Source organism: Balearica regulorum, chromosome 3 (genome assembly GCF_011004875.1).
Source record: "Balearica regulorum gibbericeps isolate bBalReg1 chromosome 3, bBalReg1.pri, whole genome shotgun sequence".
Classification (NCBI taxonomy): Eukaryota; Metazoa; Chordata; class Aves; order Gruiformes; family Gruidae; genus Balearica; species Balearica regulorum.
The window spans coordinates 99,381,584-99,399,344 of record NC_046186.1 but is presented as its reverse complement, the minus strand read 5'-3'; the positions used below and the strand labels follow the sequence as shown (position 1 = coordinate 99,399,344).

General features: G+C 40.4%; 1 protein-coding gene across 2 annotated transcripts in view; it reads left to right on the top strand.

Annotated features, from left to right (window-relative positions):
• Positions 1 to 7,466: 7,466 nt before the first annotated feature.
• Positions 7,467 to 17,761, top strand: part of MTA3 (metastasis associated 1 family member 3) — a 137,555-nt gene continuing 127,260 nt past the window's right edge. For both annotated transcript variants that reach the window (XM_075749147.1, XM_075749149.1), the window contains exons 1-3: positions 7,467 to 7,612; positions 9,878 to 9,945; positions 11,849 to 11,942. In XM_075749147.1, the coding sequence (XP_075605262.1) occupies positions 7,585 to 7,612; positions 9,878 to 9,945; positions 11,849 to 11,942 (190 nt within the window). In that variant the 5' untranslated portion in view covers positions 7,467 to 7,584. The remainder of the gene's footprint in view (positions 7,613 to 9,877; positions 9,946 to 11,848; positions 11,943 to 17,761) is intronic.

Here is a 17,761-nt window from a genome sequence, read left to right as displayed (position 1 = left end):
CCCCTCCATTGCCACCAATATGCATTAGTTTAAAAACTTTTACAGGTCCCTAAAGGGAATGTAGCTATAACAGTATGAAAGGGGGTTATTCCAGTATAGCTTATTCTTGTGTTAAAAGAATAGGAAAACAAGCATACTGTATGCATGTGAGCCTGAAACTCACTCACTCCTTTCTATGGACCATGAAATATTTTCTAAGTTTATGGCAGAGCCACTGGATCAAGGAATCTAGGCTATTTCAAAAAGCATATTGTAAAACACACTTCTTCAGTCATATTCTTCCTGAAAATCAAGAATTTCTTTTTTCCGCTAGTTCAGAGTAGTTGGATAGCATTGGGAAAGACAGGGGAATGGCAACATTCAGTTTTGGCTCTGTGTTTGTTAGTCTCAGCTATATGCTGTATTCTTGCCTCCCAGTGGAGCTTCCTAAGGAGAAGAGGGCAGACGCACCCTGCTTTTTGTTTATATTGAAACATAAATGATAAGAACAACTTGTTTGCAACCGCATAAAATATTCCTTGGTATTCTAGACAATATCATAAAATATTAAAACCCAGATACTTGCAGAATACCATAGCAGGGGGGTTGGAACTAGATGATCTTGAAGGTCCCTTCCAACCCAAACCATTCTATGAGTGTGATTCTATGACTGTTAATCTTGGGTATGCAGATGTTACAGGTTTCCATCTCTAGCTGTAACCAAGACACAAGCTGCAAAAAGGTCTGGTTGCAGAGGGTAAAGGACAGCGAGACGCTCATCTGATAAATGGGCCTGAAGACTGTAGAGCCAAAAATCTTCGGTTTGCCAGGGAGAAGAATAAAACTTGACAGACTGAGCATGGACACAGCAGACCTATCAGACAGTAGAATTGGCTTCTGCCTTCCCCACAAAGAAGAGGGACTTCACAGCAATAGTGGGGAAATTTTCACTGAATATGGATGTTTCAGAGGCAGGTAATACGTTCAAGTTTTTTGTTTGTACCTATTTGGTACAAACAGCCAGATTTGGCACAAAATTGCCTATTCTTGTGTATATTTTGGCACAAACAGCCGTTATTAAAGAACTTGCAGGATCTATCAGTTCATATGACATCCAAAGTTAGGCTCCTTTCTGTAGTCGTGTTTAGGAAATACATAAAATCTCCTGTTCCCTTGCATACGGGGGAACGCTCGGTATTCTGTGTGCACAAGTGGTCTCTGTCAGTCCATTGGGTGCTATGGGGAAGAGGGTTTCCAAACAGTTTATTTCTTCTTGCCAGGCAGAACACATAGCTGATTTAAAGCAAACAAAATCCAAACAGCAGCAACAAAAACCATGCCAGCTTTGCAACTAGGGAGCCTGTCATTCTTACAATATTTCTTGTGTTATCACCTATTGCCTGGTGTGGTGACTAACTATCTGCAATAATCTGGCTACCTAAAGGTACATTGCTTGTTCTTTCCACTCATCCTGAGCAAATACTTCATGCACTTCACTGAGTTCAGCTAGGTATGTGATTGTGTCTAGGTAAAAGACTCCCTTAAAAGCGACTGCCAATACTTTCCAAAATAACAGCATTGCTAACGTTCTGCGGAGTGCTGCTGTTCTTCCTCGCTGGTACCCAGATTGATTTATTTGTTTGGGTTTTTTTTTGTTTTGTAGCAAGTCATCTAGTCAGAAGCCTGTTAATCAGGCAGGCAAACCGACCTCCTCTGTGATACTGCCTGGTTTTAGAAATAAAGGTCACTTGAACACAAAGTTAAATTCACTGTGTGTAAGCAGGCACGATTTCCCTGATTTAAGGGAAAGGTGCGTATCGTACCACTGATGAATGTGTCCCTGAAATTCACCCAGCCATTTCAGAAGTGAAGTTCCTCCTTCCGACAGAATAACAAGGAATCGTCACTGCGGTGACCTGGAGACTTGCTATCTGTGTAAAGAAATTGTTCTGATTTTCAAAGCTAAAAGTAAAAGCAGTACTGGAGAATTTCAAGTCGAACGTGTAATGGAAACACAAGGCAGCATTTAGAGGCGCAGTAAGATACCGAGGGTACATTTGATCAATAAGTTGCACTTTGGTGTTGCTTGCCCGTAATCATTCAATCCCCAGAAAAACTGAACAGATGCTGAGTCCTTGGCTTCAATTAATTCTGCTCAGATGAATGTACCGTACTCTACTGAAATATGTGTCATTAAGCACCTTTGACAGCTTTTTAGCAGGTGTTTAGCACGAAAAATAGATCAGTTGAGAGAAAGGGAGAAACAAAGAGTAGATCCAGTGTGGTGTGTTTAATGTCTGTCTAGGATCATGGTGTTCAAGCCCAAAACGGCTTCAGTCAGGAGCGCTGCAGGCACACGCAACACTCCAGCGTGCTTCTGACTGCTCCGATTCGCAACCTTGCTTACATCCGAGATAACACAGGTATATCAAGGTCTCATGTTAGTCCTGCTGGAGTCAGCCACAACACTCACGTTGACTGCAACAGAAACAAGATGTGAACCTAAGACTTCTCTAAAACTGGCAAATGGAATAGGGTACAAAACCGAATCTAGAGCTGTAGGCTTTTTCTTCATTAGGATGTGGACTGCAAAAGAAATTGGTAGCTATAACAAAAAAGCTAGATAGGCAAACTTTCTTTTATTTTTTTAATCTCATTAGAAAATAAGATCTTTACTCTGTTACTGAGATTATCACCAAAACCTGTGAGAGTTATGCCTGTAGAGTGGAAAAAATGCATTTCTTGCATATCTAGTCTTCAGCAGGAGATCAATAATAAACCCTACTTGACCATCCCTCCCTCCCTCTCTCCATCAAACCTATAGTATTATTTCCATCGCAACAGAATGATTTTCATTAAAGCAAATTCAGTCAGAACAAGATGACTGGTACATACAGGTCCAGATCTGACTTATTTTGCACCAAAAAAAGTCCTTAATTCAATTGTATGATTTATGGGAAATTAAATTCTGTTTGGTGTTAAAGCAGTCCCATATGATAAGCTATAGCATGTATCTATATAATAGCATGATACTTACTGAAAAACCATTACCAAATACCTCTTTTTCACTACCCACTCAAGTAATAACTTGTTGCCATCCATAAGCGCCATTTTTCTCTGCACATTGATTTAGTAGTATTCTTATACAACTTTAAGACTTGGATTGAACATCTAAATCTGCAGACTACTGATAATTCAGCAATTAACTTTAAGCTATTGTTTAAATCATGTTTAATGAAAATAGTGACATATTTAGCTAAGAGTCTCTTGAGAGATCTGACTCACAGAGTCAATAAAAAAGCCAACGTTATTTCTGATGCCAAGAGAAGATGATTCTTCTCTTGTGAGAGAGCTGGGATTTTTTTCTCTGATTTATAAAGAAGTTGATATGGAAGCATCTATTACAGATTGCACCTAGCTTCTCTGTCAATAGAGGCAACTAAATTTTTCTATTGCTTACAATAATAAACGTTGACTTTTATATTCCTGTAAATTAAATAAAAAAATAAATCTTACATGATATCTGTTACAAAATGGAAGTTATCTAAGGTTTTTATAAATATAATCATGAGTATCAACATGGAAAATGTTTTTCTTTGCTGACTAATTAAGTGACAGCAATATGAATTCTGTTTCTGCTACAAATTCATTAATGAGGTTTTGCAAGTTATGGCGTATCTTTGCATTAGTAGAAATAAAAAAGTACATGTACTTTTAGCTGCCTGGAAGCCAGTCTGATGGATGTGCAGCTGTATTAGCTGGCATGTTTGTTCACACTAGATGAAAGTGACTTTGTACAGACTACATACTATTTTTTCAGCTGCAGGACAAGTCCGTGAACTACCAAAGTCCTCTGTGGTGGTGAATTACTCCCAGAGTAAGCAGGAGTTTAGGCTGATAAGAAATGATCATTTGTAAAGTCCTCTGTATTTTTTTTAACTCTTTGCATGGGTTATGGGCATGCAGCCTGTTTATTCTTTGTAGCAAAGTTTTACTAGCAAGGAAGCCACGTTCCCTTGGTGTGAACTCATAAACTTGAACTGCTGAATGTTTCCTGTGCTTCCAGTTTACCCATGCCAGAAAGAAACTCTAGGCTCAGCCACTTTGAGTTAGGCAGGTCCTGTAAGTATGGCCCAAGGTTGAGAAAGTCTAAATGCCTTTGCCTTTCTGTTGCATCAGCACGAGGGTGAGTCTCTGAAAGCTCTACAAGGAGCCGAGCACCTTTTGTTAAGGTTCAAGCAGCTCTCTTCTCCAATGCTTTTGTTGATTTCAGTGCAACGTTTCTGCCTGTAAGATTCCAAAGTATTGTGTTCTTATACACACTTCTATCAATATATTTTACTTTAGACCTCTGAACTGTCCGTTTAATCCTTAAGCAAGTAATTTAGAAAGAAGATTTCTTTTCAGTACTGGTGTCTTTTTGCAAGCAAATTTCTGGGGAATTTTTTTGTTTGTGTTTTTTTTTTGTGTTTTGTTTGATTGTATTACTTAGAGAAGATGCTGGGCTGGAACCTTTGAAATTAAGTTCTCCAGACACAAAACAGAATGTTGCACGACAGCTGCAATGGAAATTCCCTTATTCTGCCACTTTCTTGATGTGATAAGGTTGTCGGAGCTTTTTGAAACTTTCATCTTGGCTCTGCAATAGTGGCAAAAGATGGTAAGATGGTAAGGTGATGGTAAGTTTTTGTGTCTGATGCAAGAATCCTTGAGGATTTGTCCTAAAACTTCTGAACTAATGTGAACAGCCAGAGTTCTGCCACTGGCTGAACACAACTTTTGGTCTCTGAAAAGCTATAGGGAATTGAAAATTTGGGAACAAAATTCTCTGATAGCACATTGCAATTCCCTTTGTCCAACCAATTCCACACATGAGACAGAAGCCTTAAATTGCTTATGAAGAAGTAGTGAAACTTTTTGTATTATCCCTTCTTGCCTGTTTTTGGAGGAATATGAAGAGGAATGCTGGGCTGCTCAGGATGGCACAAGAAAAAAAAGATGTGAATTTAAGTTCCCAGGTAGTCTGTGTCTCTGGCAGCTATAATCTATTTTGCAATTTTGATTTAATTTGCCACATCTCAATGTCTATCTGAATGCATTTCATTTACCAGGTTAAGACAAATCTCTTATCTGAATTTTTTTTCTCAACAATGTTGTGGTTGAAACAAGAGTTTTCCATTATATTTAATCTGGAAAAATGAAAATGTTTACATAACTTTGATTTTTCCCATTCCGTGCACTGAGATAGCACAGAAAATAAACTGTGTCCAGGCTTTTGTATACTTTACACCAAAGCAAAATGTACTGCCAGTCCTGCACCTCGGTACACAACCACAGCTAGCTGTGCCCACTGCCTCCCTCACCTTGCTAGCAGTGACTTTATAACTATGCAACAGCCTGACATCTGACAGCATCAGGTTGTGCTGTCTGTGGCTATACAAACTGTATTGGTCTGAATAACAAGGCCCAGTGATTCAGTACTAAGGTATATATACGTCATTATTTATCTGGTCTGTGATGCATGCTTTAGTTGGGCAACCGTAAATAAAGGGGGTTATCTTACTATTTTCAGGCTGTCAACCTGAAAGGGCAGACTGGGGCCATGGGCTTTCCTGGGCTGCTCTCTCATGTTTTTGGGAGTCGAATTCTGTATCTTCAGGAGCTGCCTGCCTTTTTCATAGGCCATGCATTCAGATGATGGAAGCAAGAGTTGGTTTCTGTCAAAATCTGCTCCTTGCTGGATGAGGGTACGTTGTGAGTTTCAGAGTGTGGGAAATTCCTCTAATGTCACAGTGCAGACTTAAGCTGAGGAAAAAAGCTTGGAGACATTTTGTTTAATTGGTAACGACTGTGACAAGCCAACTATTTGAATTAACTGTTCTCTTGCCTTGAAAGTTTAACCTGTTTCATTTACCAAGCAGTAAACCACCCGAGTAAAAATAACACACCATTTAACTTCTAGCTATTTGTATTTAGGTCTCTGCTAAGTAGTGGTGGTGTGCTTCTAGAAATAACCAGCTGGATAGAGCTGCTACGTCCCAAAGAGTTTCTGCAGACTTTCTTTTTGGCTCCCACAGATGTTCTTGTCGGGAGACACAAGAGGAAGATTTTAATTTTTCTTTTCAATGCACAAATGTGTTGCTGTTTATTAAAGAAGACTAAATCACTGTCTTGTATGCCAACTTCACGTATTTCAGGAATTTGGTACTCAGTTGCCTGTCTGACACAAAGTCGTCACTCAGGAAATTAGACGTGCCCTAGAACTAATTTTAACCTAATAGTCCCAGATTCACTTAAAAGGGGGGAGAGAGCATACGTTCATCTGAAACACCAGGGAAGCTCATCCTCCTTCTAATCAACACGTTTCCCTGCAGCTCAGGGTGAAGTGAAATGTTAGCTTGGTAATGCTCAAGCTACACGCACAAAAATCCAGGACATGAAAAAAAATAATAAATCATCACCATCCTTGCGAGAAAATGATAAAAAGCATTTCTCTCCCAAGGAGGCATTCCACAGCAGGATCAATTTGTTTGTAAAGTGTATAGATTGTTTGTGATGGTGTGAACTTTGTATAAACACGGGGAAACGGCTTCGTGTTACATCAATATTGATGTTTTTGAAGCATCCCTCTCAGCAGATGATTTGTAAGCATCTCCTTCAACGCTTCCCGACTCCGAGACGAGCTGCTAGATTTATCTTTACCCTGGCATAGATGCTTTCTGCTGCCTGTTGCGAGCAAGCTGCCTTCTCGGCCCGGCGGGCAGCTCGGGCAGCACCGTGGCCGCCGTGCCCCCGCTGCCGGAGGCGGGCTGGTGTCGCCGAAGCCGCCCGTGCTCCGGGGCTGCATCGTGCTCCGAAAGGGAACAAAGGAGCCGCCAAATCGATCACCAACAACAGGTGCTGCGCACACACGTGTGAGAAACTTTCTTTGGGTTATTACTTGGAGTTTCCTAGCGGGAGAGATCCCTCGGCTGCAGGGGACAAAGCGGCGCCAGGGGAGAGCCAACCATCCATTAAAAAAAAGGGGGGGGACACGGCACACACGACACACGGAGAGGAGATGGAGGAAAGAGTCACCACTTCTTCCAGGCAGCGCGGGGCTCCCCAGTTTTGGGACAAAGCGGCGGCAGTCCGCAAAACGTGGCGGGTTTCGGGGCACGGCGGGCAGCCCTCGCCCTGAGGCAGGGCACGTCGCTCCTCGCTGGGCCGGGGCGGGGGGGGCCGCGCACCCGCACCTCCCCCAGGAACGCTCGGCCGCGGCCCCTGTCCCGGCTTGGGCCGCCCCACCTGCAGCTGGGCCGCCGCCCTGCAGCGCTGGGCCCCTGCCTCCGACCCGCCCCGGGGCCGGTGTGCGGAGGGGAGGGAGGAAAGCGGTGGGGGCGGTTATTTAACCCTTTCTCCGCCGGGCGGCTCCGGAAACGGCCGAGGCGGCGGCGGCCCCGTGAGGCGCGGCGCTGTGTCCTGTGCCCGGGCGGGGAGGGGTGGCGCAGGGTGGGGGCGAGCGCGGGGCGGGGGGGCCGCGGGAGCCGCTCCCTCCTTGCCCAGCCCGGCAGAGGCGGCGGGAGGAGGAGGAGGAGGAGGAGGAGGAGGGCGCAGAGCGCAGACATGGCGGCCAACATGTACCGAGTGGGAGGTATGTAGGGACGGGGTAGTGCCCGCTCGGCGCCGGGGGGCCCTGCGCCCGGCAGCGGGGACGGGGCCTGGCCGGGGGGCCCAACCGCGCCGCGGGCTGTGCGCGCCGCGCCGGGGGCTGCGCGCACCGCGCCGGGGTGGAGAGAGGCGCACCGGCCCCCTTCGCCTCCCGTCCCCAGCGCCATGGCCCCGAGCGGGGCGGCCAGGCCCGAGCGGGCGGCGGGAGGAGGCAGCCGGCCCCGGTAAAGGGGACGCCGGGCCCTCCGCGGGGCGGAGGGGGAGGACACAGGTTCCTCCCCCGCCAGCCCTGTGCGCCGGGTGGGAGGCCGGCCCCCACCGCCGAGGAGGAGAAGGGCAGCGCCGCCCTCCGCGGGGAAGGGGGGAGCGGCGCTGCCGGCTTCCTGCCCCCTCAGCGCGGCGCGGGCCGGGCACGGCCTCCCTTCGCGCTTCGCCTCCTTCCCCGGCGAGCAGCGAAGGGGCCGCCCGGCGGCCCCCCGGCCTCGCCACCCGCCGAGCCAGCGCAGCGCACCGCAGCAGGCTGCCCCGCCTGCGAGGCGAGCGAGGGGGCGGCCTACCGTGGCCGTGCGCCCCCGGCCCAGGAGCCTGCCTCGGCCCAGCCCAGCCGCCGCTGCGGCCTGGCGGGCCCGGGTGGCGTGGCGCGGGCAGCCGGTAGCCGGTGGCTGCCCCGAGGGGCGCCCGGTGGCGCTTCCCACTGTGTCGTTCCCCTGTCCCTGCTCCCTCCCTTCAGCGGCGGAGTTTCTGCGCGCCTTCCTTCATCTCCCAGAGCTAAATAATAAATCCGGCTGTGTAACCGGGGGATTTTTGTCAGCTTTACAGCTTACCGACGTGACCCCTGAGGAGTGCGCTGATACGGGACTGCTGGCGAAGGGGGGTACTTAGGCGGTAAAAAACACGACCAGCGTTTCTCTTCCCACCGTGTCGAAATAGACACGGATAACTTTCTTCTACCCTCCCTTAGGGAGCGAACATGGCTGTGTTCCTGGCGCTGCCGCTCAGGTGCACTGCTCAAGTTTGGTTTTCAGTACTTGGTGCTCAAAAATGGCTTGTCTCCTCCTGCTCTCCTCAGCAGCCTGAGGTGAGAGGGAAGATGCAAAGAAATGAGGGGTGAGAGTAGTTAGTTGGAGTCTCTTTCTGCCTCTGAGATATGCTGATACATCCACAAATCATCTCTCTGCATACTCCCTCATTAGGGCATTTAGATTGTAATCCCATCAGCCTTTACTCATGAACGTAATCCTTCTCTGAGCAGCACTGTTGAAATCTGGGTAGGGTTTGATTTTTAGGTCATCAATTCTATATATTTTTTAATTTTTTTAAAATCTTAATAAGTAATAGTGAACAATCTCCAGAGATCATATTCTTTCTGTAGAGCTAAATGAGCTACCTGAGGCTCTGTTTCACTGTAATGTGGTATGAAAGCACTGTGGAAGAGTGTTATACGTCATTATGGTCCGTTCCCCCTCCCAAATATTTTTTTAAATAAAGTTTGCAAGGTGCAGAAGGCAAATACCAGATGTAAAGTGTGGTTAGCACTTGAACGGGTACTTTTTCATTTGACAAAAACAAGTTTTGAGAAAACTACTGAAGGAAATGCGCTGCATGTCAATTCTTTGTATGTTACATGGGAATGGCTTTCAGGATATGAGTAAACTTCCATATACTCTATGAAAATATTTTTATATTAATGATGCCGTAAGAGATTTTGTCCTGGAAGAACCTTGCTAACCTCATGACTGTTACTGCTTAATATAGTTTGCATGTTACTGAACAGAGATGACAACAAAAGCGAGTATCATAAAATGTACATTACTTATTTGGGCAACTGTACTATCACAGCACCTGATAATAAATGTGAGCTAGCATATCTTACAGAAATATTTATCTCCATCATACAGAAGCTCACTAAAGCGCTTGGTTCTTTAATCTTCCCTAGTCGATTGTGAGAAACTACCACTTTTATATCAAGATTTATGAAGTGTGTGGATTACTGAATTACAATGTGAGCTCCAACCCAAGGCATTTGACTTTATTTCAGTGTGATTCTTAAAGCACATGTAGTGCAGTTATGACCAGAATTTAGGAACAAATTATGTTAATTCTCAGTATAGAAATACTTCACATTTACTAAGAGAGCTCAGCTTTTTAACAGCTTCTAGATTGAAAAGAAAAAATTTGCACTAACAATGGTAGGCTTTTACATTTGGGGTTTTTTCGTATTTCAATATCTTTACTTTTTTCATTGCAGATTACGTTTATTTTGAAAATTCTTCTAGCAATCCCTATCTCATTAGGAGAATTGAAGAACTTAACAAGGTATTCAAGTATCTATGATTCTTGCTTAACCTTTGACAACAGTCAGTGTACTTTTCAAAACCAGAACGATTTCCATCCCATAAGATTTGTGTTCTAGAATTTTCTGGTTTTTCTTTTCCTGGGTTTGGTGGTTGTTTGTTGTTTTTTTTTTACTTTCTTGAGATTTGCTATGTATTTTGTGTATGGTTCAGCTACTGAAATCTTGCGATGTGCTATCTTGTAATTCTGCCCTGTTATCTAAGGAAACCCACAGTTGATCATTCCTGGTGAGCAGGAGTACTCTGCTGTAAAAATTTCCAAACCAATCCTATGAATGCTTGAGGAAATGAATGAATTTAATTGTCTACATGGTGATGACACTGTGAATCCATCTGGAATGATAGTGATCATGTAATGTGTCTGATTTTGGATATATGTGTAAAGAGGTAGTAGCTATCAGTGAGACTTTGCAGTGATCAAATAACAGAATATGTGACTTCTGTGGCTGTTTATTGCTCTGCTTATTGGCAGCTGTGAATGAAGGATGGGCTTTTGAATAGAAATAGACTATTCTCTCTCTTGATCCTGAGTCTATTTTTATAAAGAATGGAGGCTTTTCAGAGTGTCATTTTGGGGAAAAGTATGATTGTTTTTCTTCGCTCTTATACTACTAAGAGTGGTGTGGGATTTTTTTTTTTTTTTTTTAGCATGGCATGTTTTTACTATTCCATCAAACAGTATTAAAACTTACTGATACATCGTGTCAAAAGTTAATGATCAAAATGCTTATCGTGATGTAAATAATGATGAAGATTTTTTTTTCCTGTGGTTAGAAAGTAAATTAAAAAGTTAGTGACCTGCAAATGATTTTCTTGTTAATGGAACATAACGCTACTCTGTAGCAGGCATCAACCACGTTACCTGTTAGTGCTGTCCAACGCAACATCCACTGAGCTTGTGCATGGTAAATCATTTTGGTCTTTTATTGGAGAAGAATATTTTTTATTTACACTAATTGAAGTGATTCCAATCATGTTCTCAATGTCGTGTTTATCATCTTTAAACTGCATTGCTATAATTTAATCTTGCTTGTGGATGATGGAGCACAGTCATGTATTGATTTTTTTTAATTTTTTTTTTTAAGAGAGTTTTGAGGATATAGTCCAGATATCTTAATTGTGAATTATGTGCTTTCATGTATTAAAGGCATTGAGCAAACGTAGAGATGTTACGCAAATATGTAATGAAATGGTTTGGTTACCATTTTACTGGATATAAGATGCTTTCTTTTTTGATTAGAAATTTAATTAAAACACGTTACTTTTCAGTGCCACATCTCACGTTTTAAATAAGTAACTCAAAGTAATGAACTAATTTTGTACTTTTCATACAAGAAAGAAGGTACAGTTCTTCAGATATTAGTAGATTCTTAGGTTAAAGAGCATGATCCCTATAATGAGTCATGAAAACAACTGTGAACTAAATAGCTCTTTTCCCCTACAAGCTGCAGTGGATTTTCAAATAAACCATGTTATATTAAATATGATTCCAAAAAAGTGCCAGATTACTTTGAAATACACATTTCTGCCTAAAGCTGGGTTGCAAAGAAGTGCTCACAAGCTTCTAATATTTCTTAAGGATTCTCATGTTAACATAATATTGGCATTACATCTCTGAACAGCTGAATAATATATAAATGCTTAGGACTAAATAATTATAATCAATACTGTTATCTGATCTGAAATTGATATTGGCCTGTGTCAGGAAGTTTTTACTTAATTGAGTTAATTCTGTTGATTTCAGCCTGACTGATCATGTGAGAGAACTACTTATATGAGGGACAATTGCAAGCAGAGGGCATTTAATTTATGTTACTCAGCTGAGGAAGGATACATTCTGATTCTATTTTATCTTTCTTTTGTAGACTGCCAATGGAAACGTGGAAGCAAAAGTGGTGTGTTTTTACAGGCGAAGAGATATTTCCAACAGCCTTATAATGCTTGCAGATAAGCATGCTAGTAAGTAGATTGTATAGGGCATTTTTTCTTTCTATTGCAGACTGTTCAGTTTCTGCAGCTACCTAAAATTGCATTTCTTTGGCATGAGGAATATATATTTATATTAGGCATTAATTAATATCCAGTTAGATGCTTAGCATTATCTGATACTGGCCCTGCTCCTAGTAGTTGCTTCCAGGACTTAAGTTAAGCTGTATTTGAAGTGATTGAAAGTCTCCATCTGGAAAAAAAAAATAGTATCTTTCTTCATCTGGAAGATACAGCTATATTTCTTTTTTTATATCAACAGTAAATCTTTGGTGTAAGTTGATTTAAACTTAAGAGCGTTTGTGAGGATTTGATTTCAATTTTTTAGTTAGACATAAACGTGTATTGCTTACTGTGAAGAATGAAACGTATCATTGGAAACTGAAAATCACTGGAGATTGTAAAATAGCTGTCATGTGCGTTTATGATAAATGTAGATATCAGTTAAATTACAGTAAGCATAATCTCATTGGGTTTTAGAAAATCAACAAGCGGTAATAGACAAAAATGCCCGTTTGCATCATGAACTTAGCTTTTTTTGGTAGCTGCCATTTGATCTACAACTGAAATATCATATTTTTCCATAACTTTATAATTAAATATATAATTCTGAAGACAAAAACAGAACCTGAAAAACAGATGTTTGAGAAGATAGTTATTTGCAAAACATTGCACTCATGTTTGTAAATAACTGAAGTGTTACAAATGTCAATGTCTGGTAGATCTCTTGCCATATACTGTTAAATAGCATTTTGATTATAAATGCTACTTGAGTTTTCAAAATTAGTATGTAAGTAAGTGACATAGGGATTATAAGCATCTCTTCTATAATATATTGGGGTGAATCTGTTCAAAGACATTACCTAATGCCGTATTTTATGTGCAGTTATATGATAGAGCAATTAGGCGCTTACAAAATACCTTACAATTCGTTTAACATCAAATTCTGATAATTTTACTCATACAAATGCCTTTAGTGATGAGACACAGCTGCCTTTGGTTTTATTCTTTCATTGGTCATAGAGAAGTAGAGGTGATTTGAGTATGTAGCATGAAGTACTAGCTTGTTTTTTTAAAGAAAGAATATACATTTTGCTTATGTTCTATGGGGATGACTTATTTAAATGTTTTTCTAATGTAGTTAGGTACACTTTATAATTATTGGTGACCTATTTTATTGTAGTCTGCCCTCACAATCATTATAGTCTTTTGAGTTCTTCCATATGAAATACATAGAAACATAGAACTTTTAGTGAGTTTCACTAAGCTTTCTAGCACATTTTCCTTGTTTTTCTTTTCTAATGGAGGAGGCAGGGAATGATGAAAAGGATAACAATTTTACTGGAAATACAATTACTGTTTTTTTAATTTGATTTTTAAAAGGTGAATCTTTGTAGAGATTTTTCTTTTGCTTGTTTGTTTGGCTTATTTTTGTAGAAAAGGATGTGCTAGTTCTGTGGGCATTGTTTGATGTGGAAGACTGAATAAGATTTTTCTATTTCCTTTGTGAGTTTTGGATTGCCATTTTGTCAGCACTTTGATATAAAGGACTTGACGGTCTGTTGCTCTTCCACTATAGCATACTAGGGGTTTGTTGGTGTCAGTAGAAGTACCATGGAATCTTCCATCGCGTCTTCTCTATTGAGATTCTCTTGCTGTTTTCTAGTGAGAAAACAAAACTGTAATTTCTAGCTGAGTCAGCAAGCATCATTAGAATTCTCTGTCTCACAGATCATAAGTCTTCTAACCCATCGTTCTTATGAACTAGGTGTCTCCGGACATTTTCTTTCTGACCAATCTGTGGAATCTGTACAGCTAAGTTACCTTATGAGATATATGTTACAGTTATAGAGGACAGCATATAGTGAAGGATTGCTCGTCTGGATCTTCATACAGCTCATACAGCAGATGTAGTTAAATGTCAAATCAATTTAAATGTTTTTATTCTGGAATACCACAGTGTTCTGTTTAAAAATATGATGTATGTAAACAAAATATTTGTATATTTATGCATTGAATGTGTTGGGAATGTTTTATGTAGCTGAAAGTGTTGATGCTTCAGCGCTTCTACCTGGTTTGTTATAAAATAAATGCTAATAGATACAAGTTTCTTAAAGAATGGAAATTCTAGTTCAGTTACTGGTTACTCCAGTGTATGTGTCTAGAGGAGTCTTAAGTATAAAATCTGCTTGATCTTTTCTAATGACATTTTATATTGCTAGCAATTTTTTTTTCTTTATGGTAGAGAAAGCTCTCTTGAGTAATGCACTTTTGAAGATTTTAGCAGGTGGGGATTGGGTTTTTTTGGATGACACTTCAATTTCTGAAGCTTGCATTTTGTGATGTAGTTATGGTCTCATTTAATAAGAGAAGAAAATAGCTTTGTAAGAAAATACTTTGGCATTTTAAGAAGAATGTTCAGTGATTTGAAGAAGTTTCAAAACAATTTTAAAGGATGTTTGGGAAATGGAATGAAGTAGATCTATGACATTATCACTGGTAAAGAGTCCATATACTGTTTTTTTCATGGGATTTTTTGTTTGTTTTTTTTAAGTTGTCTTCAAAAAAGTTTCAGGATATAAAAAGAAATGTTTTGGGGGGGAAATCAAGTTTTCCTTAGGCTATTCTAAAATACCTGGGTACAGAGGTTTCAAAGCATCTGACACTAATCTGTGAGGAAATTGCATTTCCTGTTTTTTCACTGGTGTTTCGGGTGGAAGTTAATTAACAAGCATTTTTATTTGTGTACGAGCATCATGTAATGTGTTAGTCTAGAACAGGAAATAGTTCTAAATGTAGCCGCTGAAATCCCGGCGTTTTGGAATGTTTTATGGGCTCTTGAAGACACTACATTTTTCCCCCTTTGATTTGTTACTATAAACCAGCGTGTACGATAAGGCCAACTTGAAAGCCAAAACAAAATACTGGCCAAGATCAGCTTCTTGATCCTGCGCAGCCTCCTAAACTGAGTAGGAGAGTTCTCGTGGGACGTAACATCCGCCAGCTCTTAGGTTGTAGCCATTACCATAGGGTCATTGCGAGGGGGCCATTCTTTTCTTTGTGCAGCAGAGTGAGGCTTACGTTATGGGGAAAAGAGATGAATAGAAGACAGCAGGCAGTACAAGAGCTGTTGCAACGGATGACTGAAGTACGTAAGCAAATGAACTTGGAGAGACGGGACAAAACCGCATAGCTCGTTAAAATGGGTGAAGCAAACGTAAAGGAGTGGCATAGAGATGTTTTCTAACTGAATGGTGTGATTGAAAGAGAAATTACCAACTGGAGCTGGAGCTGTAAAATTTAGATGATCCTTTATCTAGAGTTGATGTAAATATTTTAGGGCAAGGTTTTAATAGCTAGGGAGGGGGGACTGTACTAGCTCTCCACCAGCACTAGTTTTGGGCTACAGGGAAGGACTCAACTTCTGTATTTCCTTCTTCTGTAATAGATTTATGAACTATTAATTGCTTGTAGCTGAGTGCACAATGCTATTTTTTACAGTTCTTTACGTTTTAAATTCTTTATCTGGTCATGTGCTGGGCTATCATGTAATATTATGTCTGAAGTTGTTCTCCTACTGCAACTCCTCAAACAGCTTTTTCCTAGTCAACCACCTGGGGAGCATATAAAAAAAAAATTCTTGTCAGATGTCTTTGTCTTCTGATGTGTATTAAGAGACCTTGCTTTGACTTAGGTGTGCTGAGCTGCTGACTAAATGCCCAGAATTTTTCTTGGCCTATGCTAAAGCCAATGCACTATGTATTTTTTCTCATTAATGAAATCGTTGATCTCGTGAACGAGACAGGAGTCAATTTAAAAACAATCTGAGGCATACTGGTTTCAGTGACTGAGAGATCAAAGGTAAACCTGAATTTTTTCTAGATTACAGAAGCTATAGCCCCAATCTCCCTTTTTCAATTTCAGTTGCTCTTTGTTGAGATCGCTTACTGGCTTTACTGCTCATAGTTGTGCTTTTTTTTTTAGGACTTTTCTTAGCCTTCAGCTCTTGAACAGTCATGTTTCGTGTCACATTGCTTTGCAAAATGGTTTTTCTGCTATAGAATTTTTGTACGCAATAGAAGAAGGGAAGAGTCCTACTACAGATGTGATTCCTCTTGAACAGTTGGAGTCTGTACTCGTTTCTGACCTTGGTATGGCACTGATGTATTGTGATCAGAAAAAAAATCAAGTATTCTCTCTGTACTTTAGTTTCTTTATCTGTGAAGTAATGCTCTTAAGGTTGGTGAAAAATATTTAATGTATCAATACATTTTTATAGCTCCTGTCAAAAGATCTCAAAGCACCTTACACATAATTAGCCTAAAAACTAAGAGTTTACTTTATATATTAATAGCAAGAATGTTCCAACAGTCCTGGAAATGGTTCGATCTTACACAGCACTTTTGCTGTTGTTGAGCTCTCTTATGTAAAGATGCTTTGTATTTGTGGAAAAAAAAAAACCAAACCCAGTTATTTTGCATATTTACAATCTACATTAGTATCATAAGAATTGCCAAACATTCTCGATGCATCTGAGAGAATGAAGCTGTTAATATTCCATCTGATTTTTGGGAAGCATTTTATTTCAGTAGAGCAGCAGGCTAGCAGGTAGCATAGAAGATGGCAAGACAATGAGCTTAACTTGAGAAATATTGTTTAATATATTTAATAGTAATGCAAGTTACTCATTAATATTCCCAAAGATACACAAAACTGAAAAGTGAATTCCTTTCATATGTCATCAGGTTTTTTTAATATATGGTTGCTTTTGCATAGTGGTATTCTTAATTCCAGGAAAAACATGAGAGTTTTTCCTGCCTTTTCCAACGATTGAAAAAATACATGTTAGAAAGTTTCAGTTTTCAGTATTTTTCTGAAGTGTACATAGCACTAAAACAGAAATAGGACTATTTGGATATTTAGTCTATCGAAAAAAATGTGTGTGTGAAGACCCTGGGGGTCCAGTAAAGAACTCCTGAGTAAAATGCCTAAAATGCTTTGTGTTTTTCAGTGTTCTTTTCTCTTAGTTATGTAATTCAAAACATTATAATCTAGTACTACAGGGCTGGTTTTGTCCAATCAGATGATAACACAACCAAAATCCTGGTGGGTTTTTTCCTGTGGTTCTTTTTCATCATAGTACTTCTTGTACATCAAACTAAAAAGCTGTTATGCAGAAAGGGTATAATGTTTCTTTAATCATAATCCCTTTTCTAAAAACTCACTTTAAAATGAGAGACTTTACCTAATTCAAATCATACAGTGCCTTAGCATAAAAAGTATCTTTTGACTGGAGAATTTATTTGAAACCATAAATTGACTTTTTTTTTTTGTGGTCCCATTAGTTCCCTTGAATACCTGTTGTCTCCATAGCCTAAATTTAGCTAGAAATACCTTTGATCAAATCAATGTGAGAGACAAATGTTAATTCTTCCATTGCATATGATCCATTTTCTCCACCTTCATAATTTTAAATGTTGAAATAATTAATACTTTTTTTTTTTTAAATTGTGGTAAATGCCTATATTGTTATATCCTGCATACAACTACCAGGGGAATAAATAGAGACAGTTTATTCGCTCTACTGGTAGTGTCAGTAGAGATTGGCATCTGTGCTAGAGGAAAGTGATGCTGAGGCTGAGAGAGTTTTAGCTACCTGTTTACTGGGTGGTCCTTTGAATGAAAAGATCATTGTATTGCATTGGTCTTGTTACAAATAAACCAGAAACAAAACCTTTTGGGTTTTATTTATGATCACATGAATGCAAAAATAAATCTTTAGAGCTCAAGAG